Consider the following 19,364-nt stretch of genomic DNA (forward strand, 5'->3'; position numbering starts at 1 on the left):
GTGAGTGAGTCCACTGCTATTCTTTGTTATGTTCCTTACAAAAGCGACTAAAAGTATTCTTTTCAATTACAGGAAAATATTTTAAAAATATTTCAAATTCCTTGGTTTCCTTATTTTTTTGTGATCACTAGTTTTTTGTTCATTTAAACTATTTCTGTCGCCTTTTTTGTGTTTATCATCTTCCTGGTCCTTTTGTTTTAGTCGACGGGAATGAAGATTTTAGTTATTGATCATAAGGGTTCCATGCTGAATTTTACAATGAGGTCGCACTAACGTAATAGACTGAAATAGTGTGACGTCACATCCTGTTCGTTGCCATGGTGATCGCCATTTTATTTTCTAAACAACAAGTAGCTTAAATACCTAAAGGACCTAAACGCAAAGCGAAAACAGCGATGAAATATTTTGGAGTTACAAACATTAGAGTGAATGAAATATTTATGTTTTCTTTTAAATATTTCTAATCAATGAAACTAAAGAACAGAGATATAAGAAAAGGAAAAGAGAAAACAAATGTACTCATCTTTTTCATAATCAGATGTTAACCGTAAATAATTCTGAAAAACTTTTTGGTTCGTTAATATAAGTATCATAACATTGCATAGCTACGTGTACAGGATTAATGTCTAACAGTTGTTTAGAATGTATGCTGAACAATTCTGGGGCGCAAATCTGCCTTCAACATTGAGGGGGACGGGTCTCTCTCCCCCTTTTTTAAAGCGATGTTCAGAATATTTATGAAGTGCTGTGGTGGATCGGGGAAGCACAGTTGTCTTCAACATTGGGAGGCGGCCAGATTTGAGGCTTATTCTGCAGGGACATCAATTTCATTTTACTTTTCTTTGTGACAATCGGACACAAATCATTACATTTCTCCCCGAAAAACACACTTCAAATCAGATTATTGGGGGGACAGTCCCCTCCAGTTCCAAGATTGAAGGGGACATGTCCTCCTCATCCCCCGGGATTTGCGCCAATGGAACCATTCATAATTCGATGTTTTCTTCTTGTACTGTTTGCCAAAGCTTTTTTTTTTTTTAAAAAAAAAAATACCGGGAATATACGAAAAGATCTGACCTATATCCTCTAATGATCAGGATTGAAAATTTCCAAAGGCTTGCTTTTTTCCTCTTTCTTTTGTAATATTGTTCACAATAATGTTGTGCACTTTCATTATCAAGAGTGGACATAAGAAAAGTAAATATCCAAATAGAATTAACATTGTTCTAAAATATTTTTTTTTCTTTTAAAAAAATCCTATATTTTTTACAGTTTTCCTTGTGCCGACAGTTTGTCAATCTGCACGTTAGTGAGTTCATATTGTGTATAGTTGCTTCTTAAGGTGGATTACATGATAATGGCACTTACATTAATTATTTAATTTCTATCTTATCACTTAGAGATGTGGCGCTTTTAGAAATAAGTTAGTCTTTCTTCACGAATTTACTTATTTTATTCGTAGTTTCCTAAACGCATTTCCATATTCCAAATCTGTACCTGTTCCCACCAACTTTATTAGTAGTTAAAACATTTTATAATTGTAAATAAATTTACAGCCTTTGTTCTTGTTTGTACTAGATTTTAAAATACATCATTCGCTTCACGCAAAAAAAAAAAAAAAAAAAAATATGGTGATCACCAAGGTCGCCGATCCTGGGGGACCGGAAGCCCTCTATTGGATTTATGAATATACAATAGTTGGCATAATTTGAATGCAATTTGTTTTAAAATCCTCATATATATACCTTCTGCATCTGAATGGGCCCCCCAAATTTACAGAGAAATCGGCGCCCTTGGTGATCACCATGGTAACGGAAAGGAAATGAGTATGACATCACTATTTCTTCTATTGCTACGTAAATAGCATTGCTCTACCATGTGTACGCGTGGGTGCAGTGTTGTGGCAACCACCCGTGTTTTCACGTAAACATTCAAATTCTAAGAAAGAAGTTAAATATCCAAGACAGTTTCGTAGTTTGACGAAATTTCATAGATAAATTTAGCAAAAAGGGGACAAAATGGATTTGTTTTCATTAAAACGTAAACTTCCAGGGAAATTTTCGCACAGACTACTTGACCAATACAAATGTTTAAAGATTTTATTCCTCAGAAATGAGCCAATACAATAGCAATACTGTATACCACTCATTCTAGCTTTGGAACTTCTTGCATAAATTAAAAGACAAATTCTGACCAAAGCATATATTAGCGTTATAGTTTCGGCAAATTAACTTTGCCTTCATTAGACACATTATAACAATGTGTCTGATGAAGGTAAAGTTAATTTGCCGAAACTGTAACGCTAATATATGCTTTGGTCAGAATTAGTCTTTTAATTTAAGCAATAGCGTGTGTGTCTTTTCAAAGTAGCTTAATTTGTATCCCATTTTTTTGTGTGTATTTGGGTGTTTTTGTGTGTATTTTTTAAAAGAAAAAGTAAAGGAAAAATTATAGAAACAGAAGTAAAAAAAACAAATGAATGAAACAAATATGGTTGGGTGACACTTCGTTTAATAGCTAAATTAATCCTATACTATCACACAATTTCTATGAAAGGAATGGGACACTTAATGAACTATTGAAAATTCGAAAAGAAAAGGGAAAATTTTGTGTCAGTCGAGGGAAATTTTCTTGGGGAACCTACGAACACTTATCCAAAAGCAAGAGCAAGATATAGTACAGAAAGACGTAGTGGAAAAAACAAATGCAGTTCGCTGACTTCTACTGTCGTGAACATGATCAAATGCTTCCTCTTTTGTTATTAACAAAGTAATTGATTACACTGCCATGCATTTAGAATATTTCAGGAAATTGAAAAATGCCATATTGTTGATGGAAATCATAAAAAAAAAAAAAAAAATACAAATACAAAAGCTACATAAATAAGAGAACATGGGACCACTTCAGATGACCGTGCAGAATGTAAGTTGTGAAGTAATTTCGTGTTGGACCTCTTCGTCACCACCTTACGAGGAGATTAAATTAGACTAATATTTGGTTGAAGTGGCAAAAATCCAAAGTGAGATGTTAGGTGAACCGCTTGCAACATAGTAACTGATTCTTCGTTTCAGTTTGCCTACGTTTCTGTAGTTTGTAAAGAAAGGCTATTATTACCCAAAAATTTTAGTTCTCATATCTGTTCCTGTTTGCTACTTCAAGTGTCAGCATTTCGGACATACCAGTATTTAATGAAATGCGACGACTACTATTTGACTAGGGACTATTTAACTTTTCAGAGAGAGGTACGAATCAGAGAGCTCGTGGCAACTGAAAATCTTTCCTCTGTTGATGCGAAATGTCATATAAAAAGAGAATTAAGTTCCATTTGCATCTCTCTAGTCGCAACCTTGGATGATTTTTCCAGTCAAATACGGATGACTGAATCAAAGGGTATGGTTATGCCGAATTTTTCCTATTTCATCCTTCCCTTTTCAATGTTCTTGTCTCGAATTACCTTTCATCCTTCATAGAAGAGCGTCTTTATGACCAGTCAATATTTCCATTAATATTTCATTTTAAATTGAATCCTAAATCGGTGTAAAACGGATTTTGTTATGGTATATAGAAGTGAAGCAATTAAGTCGCCTATTATAGTTTATGTTATGATTGCAGGTTCCAATCACATCGGCATGTTGAGCTCCTACGTACGGGAAGTTATAGAAGGAGGATTCATAGTAAGTATTTAATGCCTAAGTGTAGTTTAGTAGGTCTAATGCTGTGGTCTTCGGTTGAAAGCCAGAGTGAATAATCTTTACTTTATTAAAAAAACTGATGAATTAACACTTAAAATTGGTCTCAATTGATCGACTATGTATAGATTGAAATTTTTACGTCTTAATTGATTGGCAGGAACTTTCCCTCCGATTAAGGAAACATAATATAATTTCATGTCACCAGCAATGCTTCCAAAGTTGAACCTTGAATCTTGGGACAACCTACTGTATATATTTTCTGAAAAGGTTTGTTGAGCAACTTACGAAACAGGTTTCAATTCCTTGCCCGGAAGTGACAATACCCCTTCAGGGTTGGAAGTATATAGAACAATTTGACCTGTACGTCCTATATATGAAAATTCTCCGCATGCTAGTAAATTAAGAATATAATATGCATTGCCCAATTATATCAAGGTAATATATTTTTTTAAATGATTATTTCACTATAAATATCCTATATTAGTGGATCTATGAAGTCGTGGAAAGCATATCTTGAGGATTCCATATATAGTCAACAGTAAGCCATTTGGTAACAACTAATGTGACCCATTTTTATGTGACACATTTGGTGTATTTCAATTTCTGTTTTCTTAGATTTCACCTGTATACGTGGTCAGATCCGTACGTTCATTATATATCTGGGCGAGTTGTTCGGTAGGTGACAAGATACAAAAACCTTCAACAGATTTTGAATTACTAATTAGATGAAAACTAGTCATGGACTTCATTTACTCGATCCTCACAGCTCTTTCTTTGTAGCTATATAAACCCGATTAGTCACGACAAGGCCTAGGTATTGAGAGAGTACAAGACTCTGACTTGATGTTGTTTACTGAAGCTTGGCTCTTCTGTGTTTGGCTATGGGCGACTCACACTTCACAGTCCTGGCAAGATAGTGCTGCCAGAACTTGTTCTTTAAGGTGTGAGGGCCACGTAACTCATACTTTTTCGAAGTTACTGGAAATTGGACATAATTAACCCTCCATATAAGGATGCCTCATTCGGGCAAGGAATTGAAACCTGTTTTGTAACTTGCTCGACAAACCCTTTCTGGAAATATATACTGTAAGTTGTCACCAGATTCAAGGTTCAACTTTGGAAGCATCCCTAGTCAGTTTCAATAATAAATTGAAATAATTCAGTCTAATTGTCAACTCTTCAAAGCTTTGTATTCTTTTCGTCTTTAACAGCTGTGGTGAAGACACTTCCTCTTCAATCACATCATATTTCGTAATATAAATTTTAACTTCTTGACGAACTCCATCATGGCTATATGATAAGCATGATCGTCGCTGGAGATCGGGATTCTATTCCCAGCGGGAGCATAAGTGCTTTTCATTCCAAGTTAAGCTGTATGTCCACGTCTCAGGAAGCCTTGCTTCTGAAAGGAATGTTAAATTCTAATTCAACCACGACAACTTCTTTACCTAACGTGATTGCAGTGGAAAATTTTCTCACTGCGTTGATGAAAGAAAAGTCATGCAGACGTTATTTACATTTCAGACTGGCATCATTGTATAATAGTTTATCGGCAGATGTTATTTTTTACACTGAAAATCATTTATATTTGTTATTGTTGTTTTTTATATACCGTAAACGCGGTCTCCTTGAGCCCGCTGCGGGTTAACTTGAGCCCAAAACGAAAAAATATGATTTGGTTCTCTGTGGACTCTTAACATCAGTAAAACTACATAGTTCAGTGCTTGGCTGGTAGGCAACAGAACTAGGCAGACCCACGTGGGGGTGTAGGAAGGTTTGTAAGTGGCAAGACTGGTTATGCTATCTACGCCAAAGTTTGTTGTGGATTTCATGCTGCACACTTCCGTCTAGATAGATAATAGGAATAGCCTAAAACTGTAAATAAGTGCATACCTTTTATATTTAGTTTAGTATGAAAGCCAGTTGAGGACTGTCCATGTCCTACATAATTCATTAATTGAACAATTTATGGTTAAGTACAGCTAGTACACATTATGTCCAAACGCGAGTTACTTGAGCCCAACCGCAAATACCAGCAAAAAGTCCAAAAAAGAGGAGCATCTTCAAAAACAACCAAGACCACCATTCGAAAACGAAAGCAAGCATTGGAAGACACCACATCAGAAGATGTAGCATTCAGCTTAAAATCAATTCATATTTGTCATTGAAATCAATGTTTGGATGTCTGTGGGTGTGCATAAATTATGTTAATCTAATAACCATCAACCTATTTGTTCCCAAACTGCCTTCAAATGGTAGTGTCTATTGGACTTTCAGTTTGGGCTCAAGTAACCTAACCGTAAGGTAACTTAAGCCCAGATAAAAAACACTAATATAAAATATTTACTACTTCACAAACATCGGGAATTGTACGTTAACCTATCCATAATAAACTGTAGTTTCACAGTATAAGGTCATTATGTTAAAGAAAAATTTGTTGTGCACAATTTACACAAATTTATGTTAGAAGTTTCAAAATCTGGGCTCAAGTAGCCCTCGTTTACGGTACCTTGTTACATTGTTTCACTGTAAAATGGACATGGATCTGTATCGGAAGATTTATAAATACATAAATGTCGATGTTTACAAGATAAGCCTCAGTCATGGTCGCTCGCAGCGGGGGTGAGGTGAGCCAGTTGTTCTTCCCTGGATTTTTGAAGTTTATTCGTTTCTTAGAAATGCATGTCAAAACATACTAATTTATTCTCACATACTGCAGTACTTCATATATTTATAATAAATGCTATAGTACTTTAGTACGAGCAGTACATTTACTGTAGTTAGTAAAGATATGTGCGTAAATAATTGTTATTTCATATGATGTATGTGCAGGCGTGCATCGAAACGTACGTATTCGCGACTGCACTTGTGTGTTAATCTTTTGTCTCCATGGAATCAGTCTATTGCTCCTTCCGCCCACTTTGGAAAAAATCCTGTGGGCGTCTCTGGTCTCAGATTATAATTCAATTCTATGTCCATTCTTTTTAAAAAGTATTGTATGTTTCTCGGTGCACGTTGATTCAATGGATTATTACTAATTCAGAATGTTACACTAATTTCACTAATATGAACTCAAGGACTGTCACATTTTTAGGTCATGTTATCTTGAGTGTAACAGAATGTAACTGTCATCGATTTTTTTCATGCTTCTGACATTTTTAAAGGCGAAATATTTCTTTTATACAGTAATCTCATTATACGTTACCTGACAGCACAAGATGTACTAGGCATGTGCCATTTAGGTGTCCCATCTACTTTTTAGGTACCCAACACTTGGCACAAATGATATTCATGTGCTACGTATGTATTTAATACTTCAGCTACCTACAGTTTTAGGTACTTGTTACACCTAATTGATATTTGCAACTATGTACCACAAATATAGCATTTATATACCTGGCTCAGTTTCGCACTCTAACAGTCATTTGTTTTTATGTCGTCACTTGGGACATATATCTGTCATGTTCTAGGTACGTCCTTTAGGTACATACTGTTTCAGATACCCTAACAGCACAAGATGTGCTAGGCATGCGCATTTAGGTGTTCTTTTAACTTCATCTCCCCCATTTGATGCATTTGTTGCTTCTTTTTCTAAGCGATTGTGTACTAGAAGCTACAAACGCATCAACTCTATTAGATGGCAACTGTCGCCGATCATTTGAAAGTGAATATGGAAGAACCATGAAGTAAAGTAAGCAGACACTTGTCATTTTGTTATAAAATTACATGGTGAGTAGATTTTATCTGAACGAACTGTTATCGTTGAATATACGCGGTTAAAGGAGCACTCTGATTAGCCAAATTCAAAACACCTCAACAATTTATCCCTCTACAAACGACGTTCTCTTCAACGAGTCTGTGGCCAAGTCGAAAGAGCACGCGGCTAGAGATCCAAAGGTTGGTGGTTCGTTCCCACCCTAGGGTACTTTGTTTACTTGTTTAAGGTGTTTTAAGACTCACTTTAATGTAAACACATTACGCATATAGGCGATTCAACATATTTTTGGGAAGCAATTTTGTGGTTCATTGACGCTTACGGCATGAGGATCATACCTAGAACATACTAGGCACGTTTCCCAGGTACATGTCAGGCATGTGCCTAGGGGCGGACATGGACTATCACTTGTCATCCATGTGATTTCTCTGTCAGAGGTACATAAGGTACATACTGGACACATCCTCATGTACCTGAGGGAACATTATAAACATATGCATGTTATGTATTTGTGCTGTTAGGATTGTATGTTGCAAGTGAGTTATTTTCACAAATTATGATAACTGACTAACAAGTAGACCTCACCACTTCGCCGTTGCGTTAGCAAAAGGAAACAACTACTGTCCTAGAGTAGGGTTGAATATAAGATATTGACAAAAATTTTAGCTGCTAATGAGCACTAGAAATATGGGAAAACGAAATAGAAACACGAATGTGGGAAAGCCAAGTACAATATAATTTGATAGTTGCAAGACCGATATTTTTTCGAAATACATGGAGGAACAATAGTTATGACTTCAACTATGTAAATCGAGTTAGGAGGGATGTTTTTATGGCATTCCAGATCATGGCCGCCATCTTGAAATCCGCCATATTGGATCGACGTCAACTTTTTCAAATGGAAAGAGGGCCATGTGAGGTATCAAACAACAATGATTTTTTCCACCCAATCTCATACACTAATTAGTTTGTCCATATCTGAAACGGTTTACAACTTACAGTTCTTTCAATGTGGAAAAATTCGTTGTTTGTAGCAGATAACAGATAAGTACAGTGGCAATGAACATAGCTCCAGAGACAGCATTCTTACAGAACAAAATCACGGCAATGCAAAAAATGAAAGTCCTCGGCATTCATAAAGTGGTTCTGATCTCGCCACTGTGTGTGTGCGTTTGTAGATTCAAACTGAAACTATAAGCAGTTGGGGCAGCACGATGAAGAGAATAGCAATATGGGTTGTCAATGGCATTCCTGGTCGTAGTAGCTACGGTATAATGTAGAAGCTTACGTGCATCGTGTACCATTCTACAGCGACAAACTCTTTGTAAGGAGACAAGTGCAGAAAATATATTATTCTCACTGTGAGTTCTACCCGTGAACTTGGAAGTGCTTGAGAAATAGTTATTTCGTTTATTGCATTAAACCTGTAATTCTGTGAGGTGCGTGCGTGTGTGTGTGTTAGGGAGAGTGTGTGCAAGCAACAATTATCGTCTGAAAAACGACACACCATGGCGTTAAATAAGGAAAACATTGCTATGTACATCCTGCAGCAGTTACAGACATTACGGTTCAAGCACAATGCAACAAATATATCAGAACAGGAAAGAGTAATCGCAGATGACATAATTAGATTCCTAGCAGATTAAGACTTGGAATTCGAAATGGAATACAATCTGGATATTCTAGAGGTGGCACATCATGAGATAAACAATCAAGAAGCTAGTGTGGAAGCGGAACGGTATGTGAATTGCTATTGGTCGAATACAGGGAGCAGGGATTCACTTATGCTGGATACCTGAGAATTATTTAATAATGAAGAGGTGCGAAGTACAATAGTTCCACCTGGGAAATCAGTGGAAGTGTGACAAATTCCAAAAGGTACCACCGGCATATTTCAACCTTTGAATGTATTTTTTTTAGACAATACAAAACATTGGCGTACTATATGTGATTATGCAATAAAGGACGAACATTTCCATTCAAAACTGCATGACAGAGATACTATTGTCACTCTGCATTCCATTGTGTACAATCAATTTCAGTCTCCTCGCTTCACAGGAATGATTCAATAAGCATTTTGTAAATCAGTATATATTGATGAGCCGATCGAATGATTCGAAGTGCCGAAGAAGCACACGTTCAATATTCCCGGCATTAACTTTTGTGATATTTCTGATGCTTCATTTTTCATTAGGTGCTCATGGTACTCTGCAAAATTCTGTCTTGACCATTTTATGAATGCTGAGGACTTTCATTTCTTGCATTGCCGTAATTTTGTCTAGTAAGAATGCTATCTCTGGAGCTATATTCATTGTCACTATTGTTATCTGTTATAACGAATTTTTCCACATTGAAAGACTTGTAAGTTGTAAACCGTTCCAGATATGGACAAACTAATTAGTGTATGAGATTGGGTGGAAAAAATCATTGTTGTTTGATACCTCACATGGCCCTCTTTCCATTTGAAAAAGTTGACGTCAATCCAATATGGCGGATTTCAAGATGGCGGCCATGATCTGGAATGCCGTAAAAACATCCCTCCTAACTCGATTTACATAGTTGAAGTCATAACTATTGTTCCTCCATGTATTTCGAAAAAATATCGGTCTTGCAACTATCAAATTGTATTGTACTTGGCTTTCCCACATTCGTGTTTCTATTTCGTTTTCCCATATTTCTAGTGCTCATTAGCAGCTAAAATTTTTGTCAATATCTTATATTCAACCCTACTCTAGACAGTAGTTGTTTCCTTTTGCTAACGCAACGGCGAAGTGGTGAGGTCTACTTGTAAGCAAATATCTCAGAAAATGTCCAAAAGGAACCAGAAGTACGAGGACTAGTTTATAATGGAAAATTTACTTTACACTAGAGCAGTGGCGTAACTAAAGGCTTGGAGGCCCTCCCGCAGACAGCCTGGAGCGGGGCTCCTTCTCTACGTCCCACTTCACGATTCCGGGCCCCTCTGATGGCTTGAGACCCCCCGCAATGCGGGGTCTGCAGGGCCTTTATTTAAGCCCCTGCACTAGAGACGTTTTCGGATCGAATTTTCCGGCCCAAAGTCAATCCAGCCAGAATGTGCTAGCCCATCCCGGGCCCGGAAAGTTTTGGCCCAAGTTCAGCCCGGCTTTCTAAATTTTAAAAATATTTGGCTCGAGCCCGATCCAGAGCAATTTGCAAACCATCGCTAAGCAACACCAACTGTAAATATGTGTTGTTTGTTTGTAATAGTTTTTACTCCACCTGCGTGCACACAGACTTCAACGTTTAGCTTTATTTCAATTATCTTTTAACGAAAGTCAATAATTATTAAAGAACTGCAGTTAATCGGCCTGATCTGAAGAGAAAACAGTGTCGCCCCGCGCAAGCCCGGTCCCTGCAAGTCATTACCTTACGCATATTATGATAGAGACAAAAAGTAATTATAGAATAGTCATTTCAAAGTTCAACTGCCAATACAGGAGACATTTCTCGTCTCTACATGGTTAACATATATACTTTTAGTACAGGACGTAAAGGTTCGGTTTCCGGGATCCCACGATATCCCGTATCTCAGGATCAAAGGAGGTTGTCAGATTGCTTAATTTGCAATTGTAGTAATGCTTCTTGGTGGGAGTTGTCCAGTCTCATATAGCGTCACTTACTGAAAAGTGACATTGAACTCCAAATCAAGGAATTATGACACATATAAGATAAATGAATCAAGAACAATCTTATAAAATAATGTGTATATATATATGAAAACAAATGTGAAACATATGACAATTTTAGGGTTTCATTTTCGGTATTATTCAGTTTAGTTTATTATTCGGGAACTATTTAGGCATGACAATATCACATCATTCCTCTATTAGCAGGAAGGTTATTCTCATTAGTATCTATTGTGACATAGTTCCAACAAACAGATCAAATAGATATTAAGCTTCATCAATTTTTCTCCTATTCCTATCTGGATATCCGCCAAGTGAAGTTTGTGGTGGACAAACACCGTGTCTCCTCGGGGTTCTCCCTTTTCCTCCCACTTTCTTCATTCCACCATTTCATTCATTACTCATCATCACCGTCTCCTTTAACCTAGCCGGCATAAGCGTGGGACGTAAAACTCAAAGATTTCATTTCATTTTTTTCCCTATCTGGATATCTATAGCGAAAAAAGTATTTCAGTGTTTTGTAGTACGGGCACGTCCGCTAATTATGCATAAAAGTAGTGATTTAATTCAGCTGGTTTTCAGTAGGAAATACTATAAGGACGCCATACGATTACTCTGAAAATAATATTTCATTTTTCAATTTCTTGCAGTGTTTCGCGTGCTCTAACAGTAGTCCCGTGTTGGTTATTCCAGGAAGTACTGCGGTAAGAACTCCAAGTACTCTAAGCATTTAAGATGAATTAAGTTATAATTAATCATGGTGATTATCTATGTTGACTTGTTTGAGGAACTGGGGACTCTGAATCCACCAAATCACAATTGAACCTTCTTTGTGTTCCCTCGGAGACATTTCTTCTTTTTTCCTTAAAAAGTGGTCATATTTGTGCAAGGCTAAACGAAAAATTATGTTTCTAATAGCCAGGGGCGGATCCAGGGCCGACTTCTGGGAGAGGCGGTGGCTTGTCGTAATGCTACTTTTAAGGGCTCCAAACTCTGGGATGGATTTTATTTATATATAAAAAATAAGAACGTTTCCTGTTCTGGGGGGGGGGCAATCGCCCCGATCGGCCCCCCTGGATCCGCCCCTGCTAATAGCCTGATATTGTAGTTTCATGCTGTCAAACATACAAAGGAATTGTGGCAGAACAATTTTTTTCCCGGGGAGGTCATTTTGTCCCTTCGTATATACTGTGTGTGTGTGCAAAGGGACAGTGGTTATTGTACTTAGGGATGATATTAAATGTAATGATAATCGATTGTTTTTAATAACTAATTTATTTGTTGGTAAATAAGCGTCAAAATACAGTCAAGAAATCATACCCTGTTTCTTCTTTCTCATTAGAATTTAGGACTTTTGCTCCATTAAGTAATTTTAATAAGAAGAGACACTACATGGATTTAAAAACAAGTTTTACAAGATCATTTGTTGAAAGAACATGAAATCACTATGGAATTAGAGATTTTGGTTTCAAAACTAGTTATATTCATAAGATCATTACAACAAATAGTGCTCATTTTATAGAAAGTATTGTTCTTTGGTACATGAAGACACGTCTCTTGGTACCAACATCGCTCAAATCTTTTAAAAAATCCAATTCTACAAAAAATTCCTTAATAAATTAATATTATCTGCAAGAGAGAATCAGAAACTAAGGTTACAAGGCCAATATTTCTGGAGTTTTGTTTGTTATAGAGGAATGAGAAGTATGGGGTAATTTTAATACATGAAGTTGACAACTATGCAGAGTTTCAGGCACCTGCCACGTACGGCGTTAGTTATACGTAAACACAAATGGTGATTCGTTTGGAAAACTTGTCTCGCGAAAAAGTCCACTCAGTTGTTGGATTTCTCTGGGCAAAACATGTAACTGCGGCTGAAATTCACCGCCAGCTCATAGAGGTTTACCACGAGATTGTAATGTCTCGTCAGTATGTCGAAGAATGGTGTCGAAAGTTTGCCGCTAGTAGAGGAAACGTCACCGGCGAGGAGCGCAATGGCCGACCCAGCACGTCATCAACAGACTGAGCACGGCACTAGAGATGCAAGGGCTCGGAAAACACCGTTTAAAAAAAAAATCGGTTTTTTCTGCTTCACTTTTTTTTTGCTTGGGAAAATTTTCATTTTTTTTTTCAAAATTCTCCTTTAAATTGATAAACTTTGTTTCGCTTTTACAACATAGAAACTCATTTAATTAGTGGTTGATGCAGATAATAATATAAAACCTCGAAAATAAACCGTGAGTTACGAAAAGAGTTTTCAAACAGTTTTAATTCTTAACATATTTACTTCATAAATCCCAAAGGATTAACCAATGAATATAATAATTTTTTAACCTCTTACAGGCCTATACAAAAGTAAGTGCCTTTTTAAGAAAAATAAAAAGATATTCAAATAACTAGTAAAATTGTATGTAGCATTTTTACTTCAAAATTTCCCACACCCTCTTTTTTACAACAAAATAAAATTAAAACATAAGAAAAATGCATTTCTATGATACTCTTAAAGGCTGCACATCAAGGGCTTCGTTTTGGGTGTTCTCTACATTCTTGAAATTTTACAGTTATGTTAACTGTCATATACATTGTATGAATATTTTGATCGAATTTTCCATTCATCGATCACATACGTAATAATCTGTTACCACCTATCAGAGGCCTCAGACTTGCAGAACCGGCAAAGTATTTTCTGTTCATGGATCATGTTCATTTTCTGTTCATATGCGTAATCGACGGTTTATCTGACCGTGTGGTTTCTTAGGCTGTAGAATATATAACCACCATCACGGTTTACCCAGTCCAAAGTGTTTCTGAATTTTTAACAAGAAGAATTCAACATATCATTGCGGAACTCTCCCTTTTAAAAAAAGAAAAGAAAAGAAAAACTAGGAATGCATTTAAGAAGAGCGGAAACAATCAATCATTGTTTCAATTCACAAGAAAAGCGACAAAACTAACTGTAATATTTATCAAGGCATTTCTCTTCTGTCAACATCCTATAAAATCCTTTCAAAGATTCTTTTAGCAAGATTGATGTCATACGCAGATGAAGTTATTATAGATTATCAGTGAGGATTTATGTGAAATCGATCAACTATTCGACTATGTATTTAAAATTCGACAAATACTCGAAACGAAATGGATAAAATCCCAGTACATCAACTATTTATTGATTTTAGAAAGGCTTACGATTCTGTTAGGAGGGAAACATTGTACAACATTCTTATAGAATTTGGAATACCAAAAAAGCTAATTAGGTTAATTAAAATGTGCCTAAAGTCCAAGCAGGAAAATTCTTGTCTACGAGCTTCCACGTCGAGAATAGCCTGAAACAAGGGGATGCGTTATCGCCATTATTATTCAACTTGGTTCTGGAGTACACTATAAGGAAGATCAAAGATAGCAACCAGGGCCTACAGCTGAATGGTATTCACCAGGTTATAGTGTATGCGTATGATGATGTAAATCTGATAGTAGATAATAGGAGAACAATCGAAAGAAATGCAGAGGCCTTATTAAACGCTTGCAGCGACATTGGTTCAGAAGTAAATACAGAGAAAACTAAATACATGGAAGTTCACTGGGATCGTAATACGGCAAATTATGGATGCGTCAAAACACCAAATAATTGTTTCGACAAGGTGGACACTTTCAAATATCTAGGATCACTATTTACAGGCGAAAATCATATCCACGAAGAAATTAATTGTCGACTGAAAGTAAGAAATTTGTGTTATTATTCAGTTTAAAATCTCTTGTCGTTGTGAATTCTGTCGAGGAATTTAAAATTTATATAAAACGATAGCTTGTTGTGTTTTATGGTTGTGAAACATGGTCGCTTTCGCTGAGGGAAGAACGCAGACTGAAAGTATTTGAGAATAAAATCCTGAGAAGAATATTTGGACCCAAGAGGAACGGGAATGGTGGAAACTTCATAACGAAGAATTACATAATTTATACGGTTTACCAAACATTGTTAGGGCCTTCAAGTCTAGGAAGCTTAGGTTGGCAGGTCATGTAGCTAGGATGGAAGAAAGTAGAAACGCTTTCAAAATCTTGACTGGAAGACCTATCGGAAAATGGCCATTAGGAAGACCTACGTGCAGATGGGAGGACAATATTAAGATGGATCTCGCAGAAATAGGAATACAAAGTAGAAACTGGATCAAATTGGCGAAGGACAGAAGTCAATGGAGAGCTTGTAAACGCAACATTAAACCTTCAGGTTCCATAGTCCATAGAGAAGGAGAGAAAGATGAGTTGATTTTGAGTTTATCGTCCCTTTTAGCAGCGAGGTTATATGAGACGTGGACCTACTTATTAACGTGGAATACGAACCACATGAGCTCCCGCTGGGAATCGAACCCGGGTCTCCCACGCCAAAGGCGCATACGCTGACCGCTTAGCCATGGAGGAGCACATAGAGAGAGAAAATACATTTAAGTCAAGTCAAGGACATCTGTACAACAAACATGAGTAAGTCGTTAGCTTTTGCGCCTCTATCGAGAAGTCCATGAGTTAACCTTGCATTTGACCTTTGTGACAAAAAATTGTCTTACTTCAAAAGCTATGAATGTATAGATAGTGCGTGTACTGTGAGTCCTGACCGACTTCCTTTCTTATTGTTTTAAATCGTTGTTATTACTAATTACCAGGAATGACAGATTTGCGAAGGGGTTAGGGTGGGAGCTGCCTTTCGGATTGAAGCCTGTACCAGGAGATTACGGAATTTCTAAAACAAACGAAATATTAGTTATACCTTTACTCACAAACTTCAAGCTCCTCGCAAATAAAATTAGGAATCTTTAGAAAAAACAAATGTTAATCAGAGAAACTCCTCCCAAAATGCTTTTCTAAATCCACTACTGATTATTTCTATAAAATGGTGTTCAAGGTTGTATCCGGAAGATTATTACTAAATCATTGCACAGCTGCAGTATAACAGAAATGTGGAAGTAAGCTCTGACTGATATTTTGAAAAACGTATTCTCTGACGAAATTTTTAAGTTATGTACTAGAAGCTGGAGAACTAAGCTCTGAGAAATGAAACACGGGTGACTAAAACTGAAATGATCTAGAGAATAAAAAATGTTGACAACTTAGAGGTTGAAACAGTTATTAAATAGCCTCTAAAATTGCCCTCAAATATTAATTACTTTATATTTACTTTAATTCATAAAACGTGCTCCATCCATCATGATGATGAAATCCAGAGCGAAATATGGCATTTAGGTCATGAAATCTTATTTAACCATAGAGTATACTGTAAGAAAGCTATTTAAATAGAAAAATCATGAAAATGAAAAAAAAAAAAGCCAAAATTTCCAAAATTTGTTTTTTCTCCCAAAAATGTCGACTTTTTATATCAAAAAAACATCGATTCAAAAAAGCCGGCTTTTTCTGCATCTCTACATGGCACCCACCCTCCCTACAAACCGGACCTCGCTCCAAGTGACTTTCACCGGTTCCCGCACTTGAAGGAGCACCTAGAAGGCCGTCCCTTCGTTTCAGACGAGGAGGTGAAACTCTTCGTGAGAACGAGGCTCAACATACAAGGACAGGATTTTTACCAGGAGGCATTGTTCAAGCTCATCCCACGATGCGGTAAGTGCCTCAAGCGATATGGAGACTATTTTGAAAAATAAACTAATGTATGTACTATATGTTGGCTATATTGGTTGGCTATATTGGCGCACTGACGTTTCACTGCAGCCTTTGTAACGTTATTTTACGATCATCCTCGTATATGTTGAAACAGTAGATAGACATCTTAAATACATTGCAGAAATCGGTACTTACTAAATGCAGGGGACTGTACATGCCAAGTCTGGCAACGCTGTCCGAATGTGATCAATGATCATTGGGGGGAGGGGGAATTTCTTGTTAAAAACATAGGATCATGTAGTTTACTCAACAATAATACAAATATCAATAATTACTACAAGAACTTTTCTTTGCCTGGCTTTTCACTACTTACGAACAAGTTTTTCTTCCAACAGACCGGTTTAGGAACGTGTCCCATTGCGATGGGAGCTCCTGCATCTACTGAAGACAATTTTGTGATTGATTTGGCCTGCACCACGGCTTCAATGGAGAAGGTTAGTGTCTAGGATATAGAACATAGACTAGAATATACAGACCGTAAACTCTGCGGGGAAAAAAATGGAAGCAAGGCGAACCGTAGCGCTTCTAACATACGACGACGAAACTAACCACTCGATCATAGGACTAGCTCAGGAGAGTAATACTCCCGGAAGTAGGAACGGAAAACACACTTCTGATTGGTTGGCGTTATCTATGTCTTGCCACGTTGCTTTCAAATAGCAGAATTCAGACGTTTGTTGTTGTCGGTCCTCGTGGCCTAGTGGGCTAGCGCTATATGCTAATAAGAAAAATCTCTTTTGGCGTGAGTTCAAACCCGGCCCGAGGAAAGTTTTTTTAACATTTTTTTTTTTACATTTTTATAAAATTTTTGAAATTAAAATAATACGAAAATAATACTCAAAAATGTGATTTACTTACTTTTGTTAAGATAAGTAGTAGCAGTAGTAGGAACGGGTTAGAAGCCCCGCAGGGCTCGTTTTGTTGCCCTTGTACTCCATGATATAAGGCTCGATAATGGATTGTTCCCCTTGTACTAAATGATATAGATTTTATGACCAACTTAAAACAACTGACTAGGATAGCGCGTAAAACAGCTGGCTAGAGTAGCGCGCGAAAAAACGTACTTGCGGGAGTATTACTCTCCCGAGCGGGTCGTCTCGATCTGTCGTCAGCAGCGTGGAAAGTTCGAAAATAACCGTCTCTAGTGGCACATGGTAGGTGAAAGCGTGGTGTGCACAGGTGTGCATTGCCACCATGTGCTTTTCCATTATTTTGTTTTGTCTTCGACCGCTACTTTGCATAAATTATTTTAATATAATGTTCGATAAGGATGTAGGAAAATGTCAACAACGCAATTCAGGCATAATACAAGAAGATGCTTTCAGGCCCGTAGCCAGCCTGATTACTTACGGGGGGGGGGGGAGACAGAAATGAACAGTGACGTAACGTGAAAAGACCTTATTTTCTCAGTTGCATGCTTCCAATTCCTAAATCCATTATGCATAAATGAGGAGTCACTGTTTCTTGATGGATATTTTCGGCATGGGAGGCAAAACGCTTCATCCAACATCACAGAATACTCGAGTCAGTCCCATATTTTATACTATATTGGACGAAATCGACGTATTACACCAGAACAGTTTGAACTTGGAAAATCGACAAGATCCGGCTGGGCGGCCTTTGTATCACCGAAATCTCCTCCTGCTGCGAAGCGGTTGAAATCAGACAATTGACATTTAGTTTCCACTCGAGCTGCTTCACACGCTGTACCCGATGACTGTACTTCTGAGTTGGCTCCACTTACATTTTTTGTACTAAAAAATGACACCCCTAGGAACACCAACGGGGTGGGCCTCTGAGGCCCACAAAATAAAGGTCATTATTTCTTATGGGAAATAATTTATCTAGTTTCATATGAACTTGGGATGTCTAAGACATCATATATTTTTATTCTCTATTATTACTAGGTTTCTAAGTACATTGTTGCCAACTATATGTGTGTAATTGTTTAAGACACCATTTTTTATTTGTCAGTAATTATGAGCTACTTATTTTATTTCTTTGTGTAGAAAAACTATCAAACAGATCAATAGAAACTTAGTACAGTGTAGTATGTGTTCAAAGGCGGCTTCTAAAAGCATTTTAGTGGTAGTACAGTAAAGTGGGGTAGAATGGAGAAGAGTGGGGTATGCGAAGTGTGATTGGAAAGTTTTAAGACTGGGCTTGTAATTTAAAAATGCAGTACTTACAGGCTATTTTGATGGATCTCCTTCAAAGTAGACCCCTGCTGAATGAAGACACCGATTCCAACGGTGTTTCCACTTCTGGAAGCATTCCTGAAAATTATTTTTCGTGATGGTGTGAAGCATTCTCTGCATATGTGCTTGAATGTCCTCAATTGAATCAAATCTCTTCCCTTTCAATGACAATTTTAATTTAGAAAAGAGTTAGAAGTTGGCCGGGGCCAAAACTGTGGAATACGAGGGTTGCGGAAGGACAGGAATGTTGAATTTGTCCAAAAATTCCTGAATTGAGAACGCACAATGCGTTGGTGCATTGTCGTAGTGGACAATCCAATTCTTTTCTTTCCAGAAGGCAGAACATTTCCGCCGTACATTTTCGCGCAGACGCTGAAGGACACTTTTGTAGTATTTTTGGTTGACTGTTTGCCCCCTAGGGCCAAATTCATGATGCATGATACCCTTAGAA

At 37.2% G+C, this 19,364-nt stretch overlaps 1 protein-coding gene across 2 annotated transcripts in view; it reads left to right on the top strand.

Moving 5' to 3' along the window:
* Positions 1 to 3,612: 3,612 nt before the first annotated feature.
* LOC145665808 (putative oxidoreductase YjmC) overlaps positions 3,613 to 19,364 on the top strand; it is a gene marked incomplete at its 5' end in the record, with an annotated part of 38,095 nt that continues 22,343 nt past the window's right edge. Inside the window, 3 exon segments of one of the 2 annotated variants that reach the window (XM_081732924.1) lie at positions 3,613 to 3,674; positions 11,705 to 11,758; positions 17,051 to 17,149. In XM_081732924.1, coding sequence (XP_081589050.1) covers positions 3,613 to 3,674; positions 11,705 to 11,758; positions 17,051 to 17,149 — 215 coding nt within the window. 2 annotated transcript variants of the gene reach the window in all.

The sequence above is a fragment of the Thermobia domestica genome, chromosome 1 (genome assembly GCF_964235325.1).
Source record: "Thermobia domestica chromosome 1, izTheDome1.hap1.1, whole genome shotgun sequence".
Lineage (NCBI taxonomy): Eukaryota > Metazoa > Arthropoda > Insecta > Zygentoma > Lepismatidae > Thermobia > Thermobia domestica.